This window comes from Abramis brama (assembly GCF_963993115.1).
Source record: "Abramis brama genome assembly, chromosome: 23".
NCBI classification, from domain to species: Eukaryota; Metazoa; Chordata; class Actinopteri; order Cypriniformes; family Leuciscidae; genus Abramis; species Abramis brama.
The window spans coordinates 15458460-15476854 of record NC_139985.1 but is presented as its reverse complement, the minus strand read 5'-3'; the positions used below and the strand labels follow the sequence as shown (position 1 = coordinate 15476854).

The window sequence follows — 18395 nt, the reverse complement described above, 5'->3', positions numbered from 1 at the left end:
CAGACATTTTTAAACATATCTTTGTGGAACAATGCGACTTTCGACGATGGTCCAATTACAAATCTGCTTAAGGTCGATACTCTACATAAAGCTTATGACACTTTGTTATTTTTAATGAAACATTTAACCGACACATATGTAGGCTACAACATTTCCATACTGATTTACATCGAGGTTTTACTGAACTATGCCAAAGAAAGCATGCGATGTGGAAATGCATGCGCATATGAACCATATGCTGTTATTTATCACAAATGCATAGGCTATAGGATCATATTAAAACAATACGTTTACTGTGTTATGTATGACGCCAATGTTGGCTAAACTCAAGTTAGCACAGCTTCACAATAGTAACAACAACTGTAGTGGTATTTTAGTGAAAACAATGTTTGCCATGGTAATGTTTGTAAGGGTACAGAGTCAGATGTAAAATAACTCCCAGACGTGAGGATCAAAATGAATCACAGCAGATGATAGCAATATCTTAATATAGCTGCAAATTAAATATATTACGGAATTGTAAAATGTACAGCTCGTTCCAGTTAGCCTATACAATTCTATATCAAATCAATATATATAATCACATGATATCATTTGTATATAAAACATGGACTTTTTAAATCTGAGGTGGTAGGATATGACATGCTAAACATTCAGCCGTTTAATGAAATTAACAATATATTGTCTATAACAAGCCTGTATTGGCTTAATCATACTCATCCAAACTATAACAAATGCCTTGTACTTAATTTATTTTTAATTTTACAATGTATAAAATGACAGCACTGAATTATATCTGCATATAGAAAGGTAGTTACAGTTTCTAAAAAAACGAACATTCTCCTTTATTCGACACACGTGAGTAGTTTCAGGACAATCATTCACTGAACTGCACTGTTTACATTTGGCACTTTTTTGAATTAGTCTGTGAAGTAGGTGAGGCACAGGACAAACAAACACCAAGCATGACATGCCTTGTGTGACTGTCCTGAAATTCAGCAGCCAAAAAGAAGATAGAGATTTAAAAAACGAAGGTATTTGTGGTGTGATTCCGCTGGTTTCTCAGGCACAGGTGACTCTGATGTCATAGGTGTAAGCCCATAATGGGTTTAGCTGTCTGGGGAACCCTGCCCAAAGTCCTCTTGTCATCTGGGCAGATAGCTGGATACTATAACACTGTGGCCTCTTCCATGGCGTTTACCCACCTGCAAAATAACAGTTTCTTTAACATACTTCTGTTGATTTCATTTGTGAATAAACAATGCATCATCTCGGCCTGTTTTCTCTAAACGTGTGGATATTTGGAGTGTTTTCATGACTCTTGTGTGTCATACCTGCATGCAGTATGCTGGTCATCTGCTTTGAAGGTGTAATACAGTGTTTTTTTATGGTAGAGCTGGAAAACATTGTCTGTGTCTTCCCCCTCTGATCGATCAGACAGCTTCACAGTAAAACCCTGCAGAGGAAGACTTTCAGATGCCACTTTATCCTGCGGACAGAGAAGAGACAGACAGTTCAAATATGCGCAAGGGGTTGTATGCTACATGGTGCTACATATTTCAGTACCTGACCCATTAAAAATACTTTTATTTAGCACAGTTCAGTGAGTCAGATTTAAAAAATAATATTTAATAACACTGAATAAATAAACATTGTTAATAATAAGAAATGTTTCTTGAGCACCAAATGAGCATATTTGAATGATTTCTGAAGGATCATGTGACACTGAAGACTGGAGTAATGATGCTGAAAATTCAGCTTTACCATCACAGAAATAAATTACATTTTACAAAATATTCACATTGAAAACAGCTATTTTAAATTGTAATAATATTTCACAATATTACTGTTTTTACTTCTTTCAAAAACATTAAACAATTGTATGAATGTTTCCAAACTTTTGACAGGTACTGTATATTTTCTGCCTTATTCTGTAATAATTTTTATTTTTTTTTTACGTTGTATGAAATCCATGAGGACTTAATGCACAAGTGTCTGTAGTACATGTAGTACATAGGAAAAAATATTATAGATATTAGTGTTATTGTTCAGCAGTGTATTTGAGATTTTTAACGAATTAAAAGCAAGAGATGCGATACAAAATAAAAAGGTAAGATAAAAACTGGTATTACACCTGACATCTTTGCCCCTGACCTGACATCAGCAATGATGCTGAAAATTCAGTTGTGCCCTCCCAGAATAAATTGCACTTATAAATTGCACTTAAAATATATTAAAATAGAAAACGGTTATTTTAAATTGTAATAATATATCACAATATTACAGTTTTTACTGTATTTTTGAACTTGATTTATAGTCCATGTGATATGTGAAAATTATGTTAACTTTTTCATAAAAGCATGAAACTTGGTACACATGTACAGTTTGCGGCCCTGGACATTTTCAGAAATGGAGCCATCGCAAAAACGCATCGTGGCGGCCATTTTGCTTTACACCATAACTGAATTATGTATTTTATTATTATATCTCCTGAACCAAACATGATAGGATGGAAAATGTGATGTCTACCCCTATGTTTTGATGGTCAAGGATTACAATGATACCATTTGCAACATCATAAAATGTTCAGGTGAATAGTTAATGGTGAATTCAGTGACTGAGAAGGATTACAATGAAATCACAGTATCTGAGAATATCATCTGAAGCTGGGGCCACACTAAAAGATTTTTAAAATCTTATAATATTTTCAAAATGTGAGAAACCACAAACATGACGATAAAAAATCTAAGATTTATCTGTTTTGTTCCTCTGTAGTGTGGAGTGAATGTTACCAGGAAAGCACACCACACACTAACAGATTCCATTCACAGACAACAGAGTCCCACCTGTGAACACGGGAAATCCCGCAAAATGTCTTGCATCAAACGTGACTTGAAGAACTGGCACGAAGAAATGGTGCTTATAGTGTATGGATTGCTTTTTAAGCCAGAGACACACCAAGCCAGCAGTCGGCTGTCGGGCATTTTTTGAGCGTGGGCCGACTTAGGTTTTCTGGTGTGTTCCGCACCATTGGCTCTAGTCAACACAGTTGTCTTTCATCAGCGCTCGTTCTTTGGCATGGGTTGGGTGTGTCCCTACCCTTACAGAAAATTCGTGGAGGAAAAAAAGTTAGATGGAATCATGGAGATGGTGTGAACATGAACTTTACATGTTACAGCATGAGCTGGAGGTGAGTCTTCCGTCAGCTCGCTTTCTGATTGGGTATTGTTTCGTTTTACGTGATAATCTCCAGAGCATGCGCGCGTTTGTCCTCGGGGTTCCCCCAACACAACAGGATTTCTGATTCGATTCGAGATTGGGGCGGTTCCGCGTTCTTCCGAGCAGATTCGGTCACTCTTAACACACCTCACACCAGAGGAAAATCTGATACGATAATTTGTAGAACCATCAAGATAATCGCGACTTTACCTGGCATTGTCGGAAGGGGAGAAATTGGTTCAACATCACCCCAAATATCTTGTAGTGTGTACCAAGTGATAAGTTTGAGAATGCCATGGCTGACGTGATTGAGGAAATGGGAACCCCCTTCGCAGAGGACAGCAACAACCTTCTGAAGCTAAACTCAAGAGAATTAGCAGACCAAGCTGTTGTGGATGCTGTTCGAGTTGGAGAGGATAGACCAAGACAAGAGCAGTACAAACTCTTTGTTGCAGAGAGGAAGCAGGGCACAAAACGCATCACTATCCATTTGAAGAGGAACAAGCTCCCTCTTTTTAAAACAGCTCTGATTAGAGGACAGTCCCAGACAAAACTCGCTGAAAAATTACTGTGCACTGTTTTCCAAACTCTACATTGCCTGTCAGACCCGTGATGGGAACCATGAAAACGGAAATCAGGCCTACCCTCCATCACTCTCACTTCATGGTGGACTACTCTTGGGAAACAAGGCTGATCTGGCTGGGAAACAGTATAAGCAGTGCCCCAGACAGTGAGGTCTAAATATTATGTCAGCAGTCATCAGCATGGTGAAACCATGCATAGCTAAAACCTTAAATGACTTTTCCAGCTAGATCTTCATACCTTATATTAAAGAGAAACTTTAAATGGTCAACAGAGTGGATGTTGTTTAGGACTGCTATGAAGTTACCAGCTTAAAGTCCCAGAAGCGGGAAAAGGGGACAAGAACAAGAGTGGATGGAAAAAGACAAGTTAAACCAACGGCAAAGGGTTCATATGAGTGGATAAAAACAAAACAGAGCTCTTTTACTTTCTGGCCAGGAACCTTGTGGAAAGGTCGACTACCAAACAAGTTGTTTACACATGCGGACCCAATCATCTCACCCACAAGAATCAGATCAGATTACACCTTGCACACATGAAGAGGCACATACAAGGATGCTACTCCATGCGGTGGATGCTGCAAGAAAAGGTTTTAAAAAGATCACCCTGGGCACTGTGGACCAACTGTTGTGGTTCTAGCCATAGCACATGTGTCAGAGCTGGACATTGAGGAGTTGTGGGTGGCATTTAGGACTGGCAAGAACTTCAGATACATACCTGCCCATGAGATTGCCTTTTCTCTGGGTCCTGACAAATCCAAGGCCCCTCCTGTATTCCATGCCTTCACTGGCTGTGACACAGTCACTGAATTTGCAACCAGGGGCAAGAAGGCAGTATGGGATACCTGGAATGCAGATGAAATGGCAACATAGGCCTTCATGGCTCTGTCAAAGGCTCCAAAAAGCATTCCAGAGGAGGTAATTTCCATTGTTGAGCTCTTCACAATTCTCCTCTACGATCGCATCAGCAGCCAACTCAACATCGATCAAGCTCGTCTTGAGTTGTTCACAAAGAAAGGAAGGAGGAATGGAGCAAATCCCCCCAACTAAGGATGCACTGGTGCAGTCAAGTCAAGTCACCTTCATTTTTATAACACTTTTTACAATATAGATTGATTTAAAGCAGCTTTACAGTGATAACAGGAAATTCATTCAACAAAGATTGTTTTGGCCGTACAGCAGCTCTAGGAGAAAATCAATGTCCAGCTTAAGTATTTTATTGATTAATTTCCGTTGTAAAAATCATTAGGTATTAACTTAGGGGCCGCTTACACAACACCGTACTCAACAGAAAACAGAAAACTCTCAATGCACTCCAGCCATTCATCCACACGACAACGCCGCCCTGGTGACCCGAAAGAGCAAACTCCGAAATAGGTTTCAAAGTGCAAGCTCTTGAAAACGAGTTTTGAAAATGATACCGTTCTCATCTCTGCGTAAACTTCAAAAGCATAAATCTGTGAAAACGGCGACGGTATGCACATACGAATTACGTGTTCGGTCAACAGGCATGCACATTTTAATGCGTATGTGCGTGGACATAGTCTTTGTTTACAAAGTGCAGCACCTCAAAAGAGCAGTGTACCAAGGAGGACACTGTTGGGGAAAAGCACTTGATGTGGCACCAAATATGCCATCTCCAACAGACTGGGGTTGGATGGACCCAAGCGATTGGAGACCATCGTGGTCAACTCTTCCACAGGCAAGCCAGTCCATCCTTAAACTCTAAAGTTGTGGCTGCAAGAAAGGTTGCCGTTGGCATTGCAAATGCAAAAAATCCTCTTTAAAGTGCACAGCTGTGTCAATGTGGAGGAGACTGTGAAGCAGATATTGAAGAATAGGTTCATCAACAACAAAACAATCAAACAAACATGTTTCTGAAATAGATTTTTTTTGAAGTAACATTCTTTTTAAGCTATGTTGCTAAGGTCATATAGAATATTCTCCTCTTTACAGTCACTGTATTGTCAAGGTTAATGAAAAAATGGATTAAGCTTTTTAAACTCTACACAACATGCATGCAACAGACATGATATTATAGTCTAGCCTAGGTTCTCAGATACTGTGATTTCCTTTTCACAACCCTGAATTCACCATTAACTATTCAACTAAACAGTTTATGATGTTGTATATGGTATCATTGTAATCATCAAAACATATAGGTAGACATCATATTTTCAGTGTTATCATGTTTGATTCAGGAGATATGATACAAAATACATCATTTGGTTATGGCGGAAAGTAAAATGGGCGATGGCTCCAATTCTGAAAATGTTCAGGGCCCCAAACTGTACAAGAGTACCAAGTTTCATGCTTTTATGAAAAAGGTAACATATCACCTCAAATTTTACACATATCACCTGGACTATTAGTAATGATGCAACATACCAGAGGCTCTCTTATCAAAGCCAAAATTTTGGTATCAATCCAACGCACAATTCATTCACACTTACAAGTTCACACTTACAAATAATCAGATAGAGTAAATAGTATGCATATTTGGCGTGCTATCCAAGGAGAGGGCTCCAAACTAGTGTTGTTTTTGGCGGCCTGTTTTAATTTTAGTTTTAGTCTAGTCTTTGTGTCAAGCTGTCCTTTTAGTTTTTATTCGTTTTAGTCACGTTCATACTCTTTTTAGTCTAGTCAAGTTTTAGTCGACGAAAACTGATGACATTTTAGTCTAGTTTTAGTCAACGAAAACTGATGACATTTTAGTCTAGTTTTAGTCAACGAAAACTGATGACATTTTAGTCTAGTTTTAGTCGACGAAAACTGATGACATTTTAGTCTAGTTTTAGTCGACGAAAACTGATGACATTTTAGTCTAGTTTTAGTCAACGAAAACTGATGACATTTTAGTCTAGTTTTAGTCGACGAAAACTGATGACATTTTAGTCTAGTTTTAGTCAATGAAAATTGTATTTTAGTCTCTTTTTAGTAATGCAATTCTATTTAACCCAGTCAATATAGAATTTCAAACAAGGTTATCTTATTATATTTAGTATATTTAGGGCTGTGACGGTGGCAGTTTTTTTACCACCGTGGTGGTTGGGGGGTTATTTAAAAAAATAAAAAAATAAAAACTTGTTTTATATTTCCACACAAAGACGCGTGATATAGCCTGCGCTCTGAGAGGGATGTGGGACACGAGCAGAAAAGAGACCTCTACTCGTGTTTTCTACTTGATGTAAATTGGTCTGAAGAGCGAATTTTATTTTCCACAAGGGTGAAATATTTAGGCTATGTTTGAGATTGAGCTGCCAGAGAAAGTGAAACTAATCACCTGCGCGTGTGAAACGCGCTTTACAACTAAACTTGACGCGCCCTATGTCTAATATAACAAGCACAAACTGTGTTAAAAAGAATTTAACATGCAAGTACAAATTTAGGCTATCTGTCCTACAGCATTTTTCTACTTTACCACAGTAAAGAATACGAATATAATAGGCCTAATTAAAAGCGAACCAATGAAGAAACGTTAATAATCCCTTTAGAAAATGGGTGAGACGTGAGTGAAGATTTGGGAAAAGAAACAAGAGATTCCATGCAGGGATGAGTCACGATTTTTGGATATTCGATTAGTTTATTTAATTATAGAATATCGAATAGGTTGCGATTATTCTCTAAAATAAAATCTCCATGTTCTGGTGCTGATGCGGTGACGCGTTCATGTAACCAGAGACGCTGCCAATAACATAACAGCTGTCACAAAGAACCGGCAAAAGTAATGATTATGAATGTGTCAAATATATCAATGAGACATTTTAATAGAAAACCTAATGGAGTAATATTGTTAAATTCGCTGATAATCGGGTGACCAGATCGCAAACCAGAATTTAAACCCGACAAAGCTATGGGTTCACGCACAACTCTCTCATTCGTCGTGACGTTATAACATTTCGTCTCGTCTCGTTTTGGTCAACGAAAATGAAGAGACATTTTAGCATAGTTTTTATTTTGTAAACCACATTTAGTCTCGTTTTTATTCGTCAACGATATTGCATTATACATGTATTTTAGTCATCGTCACATGACCAGCATTTACGTCTCGTCTCGTCTCGTTTTCGTCAGGTGATAACGGTTCGTTGACGACAATATTTCGTCATAATTTTCGCTGACGAAAGCAACACTACTCCAAACTCTGTATTTCTGCCCGAACCCAGAGTTCTCCCCCCGGGTCTTTGGTTAGGATAGTAACCAGGCAAGTCTGGGGAGACGGGGTGGTGGAGGGATGCTGAAAACTGTCGAGGAACATCGAGGTGAATCGGCTGCATATATAGGCCTCCTCTCAAGCTGCTTGGATAGATTATTTGAATGCGTTCCACCCTAATGTAGTTTGTTCACTAAAATACGGGTCACTAAAGACCAGGTGAAAATAAAATTGTTTAAAAAAATATATGATAGTGATTGAGATGTGTGCATGTATGCATATGAGTGTTTGTGTGCACGTAATCTAGTGTCTGTGCTGGTGTGGGAGACTCTGGGTCCCCTCACCTCTCGTGCTTTAAAGGTGTAGAGCACCTTGTCTTTGAGCAGGAACCACAGCCTCTTCCACTTCCTTTTGCTCTTTTTGCGCCTTTGCAGACTGCCACTGATAGTGGACCCCTCTGCACCCACAGATACCTGCACACATGGAGACACATTGTGTAATCATGTTTTAGACCACCATCAAAATACCATAAAATGATTCAGATGTGGAAGTGAAGGAGCAGGGGAGAGTTTGTGTGTGTGTGTGTGTGTGTGTGTACCTGTGTGAGAGGTGAGCTGCTCTTTCTGTTCCTCCACAGGCTGGGCGGCTGTAGGCTCTGGAACACAGCAGAGAGAGGCCTGCTGGCCCTGTTTGTGCGGGGACTAGCGCTCGCACATGATCCAGGAATATTGCCACCTACATAGACATCATACACTGACATTAACTAGACAGAAATCAAGATTATTTTAAATGTTTCAAATGGAAATAGCATATTTTGTTTAAACAATTGCAGATGAATAATCTTTTTTAATAATTTTATTTTGGATAATATTTAAAAAAAAAAACTGTGACACTGCATATTAAAGGGATAGTTCACCCAAAAAATGTTGTAATCACTTACTCACCCTCATGTTGTTCTAAACCTGTATCCATTTCTTTCTTCTGCTGAACACAAAAGAATATATTTTAAAGAATGTTCTTATCAAACAGTTGATGAGTCCCTCCACTTCCAAAGTAGGAATCAAAATACTATGGAAGTCAATGGGTTCTGTCAACTGTTTGATTACCAACATTCTTTAAAATATATTATTTTGTGTTCAACAGAAGAAAGAAACTCATACAGGTTTGGAACAACATGAGGGTGAGTAAATGATGACAACATTTTCATTTTTAGGTGAACTATCCCTTTAAAGGGTTCAGATTAGCATCCAATCAAAGTGAACAGTTTACATGAACAATTTCTGTACAATTTCTAATCCTAAATTGCATAACACACTGCATAATTTTGCAGTCTTACCCCTCTTCCTGAGCTCAGCATAGCAGTGATCACAGACTTTAGTCATCCTATCCTTCAGGTACTTTAGAGGATACCTGTTCCGCGAGCAGGAACGACACACAACCTAAAAACATTTGAATAAAGAAGAGATGCTAATGTCAATAGTTAGAAAGTAGGGTGAGAATTTAATGCTGATATTTAGTATACACTAATGTTTAAAAGATTGGGTCAGTAAGATTTTTTAAAATAAATTAATACATTTATTCTGCGAGTATGCATTAAATTGATCAAATATGACAGTTAAGACATCTATATAATGTTACTCATCTTTTTTATTTCAAATAAATACTGTTATTTTGAACTTCCTATTCATTCAACATTTTAAGAAATGTTTTTGAGTACCGCACTTTATTTTAAGCGGAAATAATATTTCACAATATTAGTTATACTGTATTTTGATCAAATAGATACAGCCTTGATGAGCATAAAATACTTTTTTCAAAAACATTTAAAAAAATCTTACTGACCTCAAACTTAGTGTTTTATTTAGATTTTTTATTTTCAAATGATTTATTTCTTATAATTTAACTTTTTTATTATTTTATTAATTATTAGCCTTTCCCCTGCTGTTTCTTTCCAAACCCTAGTATGGGAAACCCTGATGTTATGTAATGTTTAATGCACATCATGTTGTTGATAGCAAAAAAAGGGAATAGTTTCCCTTTCTCTTTGTATTTTTTATCCTTATGGTACAAGATTATACTATTCAAACCAATGTTATAAAAAAAAGTTTGGTCAAAAGAAATCTAAAAGTAATCAAAAACTAGTCAGATTATACTACCTAAGATGTGCAATGTAATAGATTATGTTAATAACTGTGCACTATAAAGTCAACATATTACTGTGAATCAACTAAATAGTAAACAAAACTCTTTCCTGACACAAGAGGGAGCTGACACTTCATCTTTTACCTTTCCACATGCGTTGCAGTGATGCCGTCGCAGTGTTAGGCTGAAGTCCGACGTGCAGTTCATGCACATCATCACATGTGACACGGGAACCAGAACAGGAGCAGCCTCTCCCAGAGACATCCATAACTTCTCTCTCGCCTGGAAACATGGACAGTGATAGCGAATGTGATTACACACATTTCATTATTTAGGTTCTTTACAGAGGACCTATTATGCTTTTTATACAGTTTAAACTTTCTTTAGTGTGTAATGTTGCAAAGTCACTGAAAAAGGAGTTATTCTCTATATCAGTAAGCAGTGATTCTGACAACGCCTCGATTGTAGTCTTGAGTTTTCTTCTGGGAACGAACACATCACAATATATCCCTCATTTAAATAATTCCTGCCTAAGGCATACACAAAATAAGGGGTGAGGCCTGGTTGAGTTGCGTTAGTAGTGTGTTGTCGCCATGTCTAAGAGACGCTGCTTTTTCCGCCCTGGATCTAACATGGTTAAGGGGCGTGACATTTCCAAAACATGTTTAAAGCATTTGACCAATCACAACACACTGGTCCAGCCAACCAATCAGAGCACATTGTGCTTTTTGGGCAGAGGGGTTTCATAGAGAAAGGAACTAAAACTGGGAAAGGTGCTGCAACAATGTAAAATATGTGAAAAATAATGTTTTTTGAACAGTCAAGCATGAAAACTTATTCTAGTAGACCCCAAAAACAAAAGCAAGACTTTGTAAAAGGGCATATTATGGCCTCTTTAATACTGAATACTAATGCAATAAACAAAAGCTTTGTGATGATGTTCCTTCTGTTGCTGGTTTTATAACTGGACCATACTGTAGATGTTTTTGTATGGTGGCAGCGTAAGATAATATCCTCACACCTCACTAGAGCAGCTGAAGGTATTGAGGCCTGCAGCATGATCCGCTATAGCCCGGCTCAAAGTGTGGAACCAGTCTTCTCTCTCTCCTAAAGAACTATCAGAGACAGAAAGAAGCCTTGAAGTGACTGAATGGCAGTGGATATCAGTATACAGTACAGACACATGCAAACAATTATGGAAATGCTTATTACCTCGCTGAGAGGGTGATGGTAACCTCGCTGACTTCTATTCTGAGCGTGTTGAGCACATTGTCTATGACAGGTTTACTGACCTACAGACACATGAAAACACATACATTTTAAAATACTTAATACCATTTGAATCACACCTCATCTAATGGAGTCAACCGTTTTGTTTCTTAGTTGGATAAACAAAAAAATGAGATCTTCTGAGAAATGCTGCTTTCTTACCTTCATTCCACTTAAAGTCAGTGTGTTCTTCAGCCTGTATTTACCATCCTGCTGAGGGTAGGTGTACAGCATCACGTCATTCATCTGCAACACACACATTCACTTAGCTAAAATGGGACAATTCCAGAGATTTATACTGTTTTTATTTACTTCATTGTTAAACCATTGTTAATCCCCTCCCTCTTGCATCGACATCTCTTCTCTGATAGAGAAGCTATTTTACTCGGATATACATCACAATAGGGAAGAAAAGACTGTCACAACTTGTTTCATGCTGACTAAATAACATGAGTGCTATGTGGAGAGCTTTATTACTTAACTAACATGATAATAATTTAGATTATATATTTCAATTATTTCATTTTAATTAGAAATATAAGCATCATTATTACTACTATAGGCAATAACAATACTATAACCCCTAATCTTATTATGAGCAAAAGTAATAGTGATGCTTTCCTTCTATTATTCTGTTGTGTTTATTTTCACCACAAGGAAGCAGTAAAAGCTTTTAAATCAGTGGTTCTCAACCTGTCCACAATACCTGAATCCCCCCCACTACCCTTTTTCAATTACAGAAATTAGGAGTGCCCATAGATTACAATAACAGTAACACTTTATTTTATAAAGTCCTTGTTACACATGTACTTACTATAGTTATAACAGTAAACTATGCATAATTACAACCCACTAATCCTAACCCTAACCCTATAGCAAGTTCAGGTTGTTAATTAATATTACTCCGTACTTATTCGTAGTTACACTGTAATAGGGACATCTTAAAAATAAAGTGTAAAAAAAATAAAAGATTATAAAAAATAAAACAAAATTAGAATGACCTTTTTGTTGTGTAGCTTATTTTAGAGCTTGTTTTGTCTTTGTCTAACATTTTTAGTAATCTTGAGGCTTTGTTTGAAGTTTGCTGAGGCCCCCTAGTGGCCCCGGACCCTTGGTTGAGAATCACTGCTTAAAATAGCTTTCACACAATGTATTTAATTCCTGCCTTTGCAATAGACATTCTTCCACAAGTGTAGCACGTTCAGTTTAGTACTCAAGAAAGCAATTCACATGTTCAATTCAATAGGTTGTGCACGATAAAAACAGTTTATGGGATATTTTTCTGCGCTTCAGTCCTGACAATGATGTAATTGTGATAGGAACACAAGCTCACGCCCACAAACAGACAAGCCCTACAACTTCAAACCATTGTGTTTGCTTGACATATATAGCTCCAAACAAAAGTGGTGACATCAGAAATACAATGTGCGTGCCCCAAACATCCGCAGTTCACAGGCAGAGTCCAGGAATTCAGTCCGGACGCTCCTGAGAAAGGCTTTTTGGGTGGAGGCAGCAAGACAGGGACAACAAAAACATCAACACTAACAGCCACAACAACCCTGAAACAGCTGAGATTTTAATGGACACAACAATACTGTCCTTAACAAAAATACTACAGATTCTCATGTAACTAGTGTGTGTGTCCATTGAGACTGGACCAACAAACAACTGGTCCAACGTCCAATCTCTGTAGTGATCTGATAGCCAAGGTTCTGAAAAAACTGCACCACACAACTAAAATTCTGTATGTCTCACACAATAAAGCTTATCCCTGATGAATATGTCACAGTAGGGTTCCTATAACCTTTGACCTGTGAATTTTTTCCAGTTGTTTATGATTACTGGATAAGGATTTTTGATCATTTTATAGAGATTGCTGGGACAGATTTTCTTTTTTTATGTCATGTAAAATTCTTCGAAATTAGTAGCTTACACAAATTACAAATAATAGTAATACAAACTAGATTAAAAAGTTCGTCGAGACAAACTTTAAGTTGGCTTGAGAAAGTTTGGACCAGAAAGTTTGAAGAAGTTTAAAGTAGTTTGAAGTTTAAAGTTTAAATTAGTTTAAAGTTTAAAGTAGTTTGAAGTTTAAATTAGTTTGAAGTTTAAAGTAGTTTAAAGTTAGCCTAGAAATCTAGACGCACCCTAGCGCAGCAAAATGTATTTTGCAGCCAGGGTAGTCTAGCAACTCTCCATTGACTTTCGAGCTGCAAAAACCTAAATTGGGTCAGGCCAATCACGTCATGTATAGAGTAGGCGGGGCGGGCTTAACATAATGACGACAGAGTTGCGACGGTTCCTGCTACTTGAAAACAAAGAATGGCTGCTGTTGCTGGAGAACAGTCTTTCGAATCGGCTTTGGCCGCGACTCTGGAGGACTTGGAGTTAAGTTTTTCTTTGAGAAAAGAGCAAAGAACGGCACTTAAGTCATTCTTAAAGAAAGGAAGATGTGTTCGTAGTTTTGCCGGCCAGATATGGCAAAAGTTGAATCTATCAACTAGCTCCACTGTTTGGAAAACGCTCTGGTTGGTTGAAGCACTGTCCTATTGCGTGCAGAGGGAATTTGAAAAACAGCCGTTTATCCCACCCCTTGGATTGAGCCGTGTCTATGGTGAGTTGCCAGACCTAACATCTTGATGTAGGTCTGGCTTGCCAGGCTAGTTTAAAGTAGTTTAAAGTTTAAAGTAGTTTAAAGTTAAAAAAGTTGCTAGGGTGTTTCTAGTGGGTTGCTAAAGTATCCTGGGTGGTTGCTAGGGTATTCTGGGTGGTTGCTAGGGTGTTCTGGGTGGTTGCTAGGGTGTTCTGGGTGGTTGCTAGGGTGTTATTATAGATTATAGTATATAATCTATAATATAGTATATATTATATAGTATATAATATAGTATATATTGTAGAATTGTTCATATTTTAAATGCGCTTTTATTTTTTTGTATCTTCCCATTTTTTACTTTAATTTTAGTAGTTTTAGTAATTTGATGTACATTTTTCTATTTTGTAATATTTTTATTTAGCTTTCATTTATTTTATTTTATTTTGTATTAATTTTAGTACTTTATTTTATTTCAGTAAGTTACCAAAGCAGCATTTGTAATATTAATTTAAGTTTTACTTTTTCATCTAATATTTACATTTTATTTTAGCTTTATTTCAATGACCAAAAATGACGTGTAACACTGTAAATCACAAAACTGAAATTCCCTGACATGTTTTCCATGATGGTGTATTTCTGAACCAGAGGTAGATCTTCAAAGACACTGACAGCTTTGAGTCTTCCCTGTTGTAGGGAAGAAGTGGCAGATTAGTACAGGAAGTGATGGGTGGTTTTAACGGAGGAAATGGCCCTCGAGCATCAGTGTGAGAGTAATGGTTTGTTGGTGGGATTTTTGAGCCGATTCACTTATTACTCCATAAATTAAATCCAGAACTCAAAGAGTCATCGTTACCAGGGGACACTCTGACATCATATTACACCCAGTCAGTGCTGGAGTCTATGACATCAGTCACAAGCTCTCATAAAAAAACATCAGTCAGAGCTTGATCGATTCAAGGAGGGCAAGAGAGCAGGATGGAGAGAACAGCAGCAGGAGAGATGAAAGAAGACCATGAAGAAAGCCACCCAATATCTAGGGTCTTCAGAGCCAAGAGTGTCACGACTTCAGAAAAGCTTCCTGTACGTATACGTATTTTTGTTGTTGTTGGCAAGTGCAGTTTTGCCAAGAGACTAGTCATCTCGTATATGACGTTGTGAATCACACGGTGCTCAATTTGTCACAAATAGTAGAACCAGGGCCGGATCTACCATACGGGCAATCTGGGCACGTGCCCAGGAGCCCTTGCGCAGAGAGGGGCCCTCCGTGATCTGAGTTTTTTTTTTTTTTGCGCCACATACGCTGCTACATAAATATAGTATACACAGGCTTGGCCTCGATCTTGATTATTATCCAATCAGAATAAAAAAAAAGTGTATATTACATTATATGATCTCTTATTCATGCAAATGTTATTAAACAACTCATGTGCGACAAGACAAAAGTGTGACTGTGACACACACAGATACAGAAAGACGCGCGCGTGCGCCAGTATCGTGCGCACAGACAGCACGCCAGGATACAGTTATCTTTCGAGCTTTAACTTACAATAACACACAATTATGCCAAAATGTCCGTTTTGTCGAGTATCTTCATAATATAAGAGCTGTCTTATGATGAATGTGAAGAGTTGTGAGAGAATGAGGCGCATGTGAGATCAGCGTCCCTGTCAGCTGCGGCTCGTCTTAAAGAGACAGCAGCAAATTAAGCTTTCTGTAAGTAAAGTTAATCAAAGAACAAAAAGAACAGAGAAAATTATTATTTTTTTTGCTATAATAAGGATTAGTCTATATTTAATTTATAATTTATGCAGTGCAGTTTGATTAACTTTATTCAATTTCGGTATATGTCCTAGGTCTACCTAGACAGGCACAGGTAAATATGACATTTAACTCTTGTATTATTGAGACAAATAACAATATTTAATTTAAAAAAAATATTATTTTAATTTGAAAACACAGTGCATTCAGTTGTTGTTTCTAGTTTGAGTTGAGAAATAGGCTGCAAATTTCAGCATTATCACTAATCTGTGTGTGCATTTTACTTGAGAAATAAGCAAGTTAACTCATGAAACCATTTGTTTACTATATCGCAATCACATATCACAATATTGACCTCAATAATCACAATATGACATTTTCCCCCAATCGTGCAGCCCTACATTTCAGAATTTTTATTTTTTTTATCACTGTCTTGTGAACTAGTCATTCAGCTTTTGATCAATAGCGATTGGCATGTTAAATCCCACACCTGGTGGGCCACCTGTGTGTGTGTGTGTGTGTCTATGTGTGTTCCTTTGGATGTCAGGTAGGGGAGGGGGGCCCATGAGCTTCAGTGCCCAGGGGCCCCTGGGGGTACTAATCCAGCCTTGAGTAGAACCCATGACTTTGGCATTGCTAGCACCATTATTTACTGTTTGAGCTACAGGAAGCTCCATGTAATATCTTGAAATATTATTACAATTTAAAATAACTCTTAATATAGTTTAAATTGTACTTTATTTATTATAACGTGATTTATGTAATTGATTTCTGTGATGAATTTTCAGCATCATTATTCCAGTCTTCAGTGTCACATGATCCTTCAGAAATCATTCTAATATTCTGATTTACTGCTCAACATTTATTATTATTATTATCAATGTTGAAAACTGCTTAATATTTTTGTGGAAACCATGATATATATATATATATATATATATTAAAAACAAGAAAGTTCAAAAGAACAGCATTTATTTGAAATATAAATATTTTGTAGCATGTCACTTTTGATTCATTTAATGCATCTTTGCTGAAATAAAGATTTGTACTGATAACTCAAATTATAGTGCGAGTTGATTTAAAACATCTTAGCAAAACTCAACAATACCTAGATGTCAAATCTGTAGAGCACTCTTAAAATCTCATCAAGACATTCGGAAAACCAGGAAGTGGTACTTCAGTGACTGCTCAGTCTAATGGTTTTAGTGTTATTTTCAGCTGCGGTGGCTCAGTGTTGTTGATCTGTTGTTCTCTGGGCCTAGACTTCAGTGTGCTGTCAGTACAGTCCCAGCACAGGAAGCTGGCATCCACTGACCTACAACAGACATCCTGAGTGGAAGTACGACCCTCGAAAACAACAGCGGTACAGAGACGGGTGGGGGTAGCCTTGTGCTACAGCTAACATAGCCTCCAGTGTCCGGTGAACACTTATGGCACATATATACCGGCTCATTACTCTCTAAGAAACTGGCTGGCGTGTTTTGAATGACCAAATATCAGCGATACCTGTCTATAACTACTCAGTACTCAAGGGGGCGATAAAGGTACCTTCAAATGTCTGTCACTGAACTGAATGTGTAACGCAGCTAGCTGTAAACATGTTGACAGATTAACTAAACTTGCCAAGCAAGATTCCCTTCAGACTGTTGCTCTGCAATGACAGAATTTGACTAAATCCAGCTCTATCTAATGATCAGAATGCAACACGTACTTGCCATCAGACACATTTCCGAAACGCAAGAAGCCATACAAGTCTAACTGAAAGAGAAGCCGTCAATGGTCCCGCTCTGCCAATTGGTCTCATCAATATTGTTGAAAATATGTATTTACCAAACACACAAAGTCACGTGAGCTCCAAATGACAGTGAAGCCACCAGTTCTAAGGCATGTAAACAAACCCTTGTGAGAAAGAAGTACACTTTAGCATACTTTAGCATTATGGAATAATATACCTTAAAACACTAAAGTGTGAACTGAATGTTGTTTTCAGATACTTAATTACATGTTAACTGCAATTACAGTAAACGAAAATGTATTATATTTCAATTTTAAATATATATTATTAGCTTTTTGACTGACTTGAGTAAGACTTAAGTACATTTTTATATGTACTTTCATAATTACTTCAATTGTTTTTGAAATACGGTTAAAGTGTACGGCTGAAAGTACTGACAAGCAAACAAAATGTAATTTAAAGTAAAACATTTAATTTTGCATTATTACAAAGTGGACTTTTTTAAAGTGTTACTTAAGTGTGTTATGAAACAGTCATGAAAGTGTACTCGCTTTAAATATACTTAAGTCACAAGTGACCTTTTATTTTATTAATACTATATTATTTACAAGTACAGTTTTTTTATATATACTTTAAGATTTGAAGTACACTACAAGTGCACATTCAGTACAATTGAGCACACTTCTTTTTCACAAGCAAAGTACAGAAGCATGATACAATACCAGGAAGAGGTGTCTGGGCTGCCTGCTTTTACGAGAGACCTTCATCAGGGTGCCCTCCTTGACAAAAACCTGCAAAACACACACGTGCCAGAGGTCAGGTGAGTTATGGGTAAATGTGTTATTCACTTGAACCTTTGATGTCTAATAACTGTTAGTGATCTTTCAGGTTTTACAGCCAGTAAAAACGGTAGTAAACTATAAACATGAAACCATAAATACAGTGTAT

The 18395-nt window shown here is 37.4% G+C and overlaps 1 protein-coding gene across 2 annotated transcripts in view; it reads right to left on the bottom strand.

Annotated features, from left to right (window-relative positions):
* Nucleotides 1-356: 356 nt before the first annotated feature.
* fgd5a (FYVE, RhoGEF and PH domain containing 5a) overlaps nucleotides 357-18395 on the bottom strand; it is a 52434-nt gene continuing 34395 nt past the window's right edge. The window contains exons 12-21 of one of the 2 annotated variants that reach the window (XM_084101145.1): nucleotides 18170-18238; nucleotides 11524-11607; nucleotides 11305-11384; nucleotides 11114-11207; nucleotides 10237-10374; nucleotides 9287-9389; nucleotides 8549-8685; nucleotides 8295-8423; nucleotides 1335-1489; nucleotides 357-1205 (exon numbers count right to left, since the gene is read on the bottom strand). In XM_084101145.1, coding sequence (XP_083957271.1) covers nucleotides 1169-1205; nucleotides 1335-1489; nucleotides 8295-8423; nucleotides 8549-8685; nucleotides 9287-9389; nucleotides 10237-10374; nucleotides 11114-11207; nucleotides 11305-11384; nucleotides 11524-11607; nucleotides 18170-18238 — 1026 coding nt within the window. In that variant the 3' untranslated portion in view covers nucleotides 357-1168. The remainder of the gene's footprint in view (nucleotides 1206-1334; nucleotides 1490-8294; nucleotides 8424-8548; nucleotides 8686-9286; nucleotides 9390-10236; nucleotides 10375-11113; nucleotides 11208-11304; nucleotides 11385-11523; nucleotides 11608-18169; nucleotides 18239-18395) is intronic. The other variant, XM_084101146.1, reaches the window with a different exon arrangement.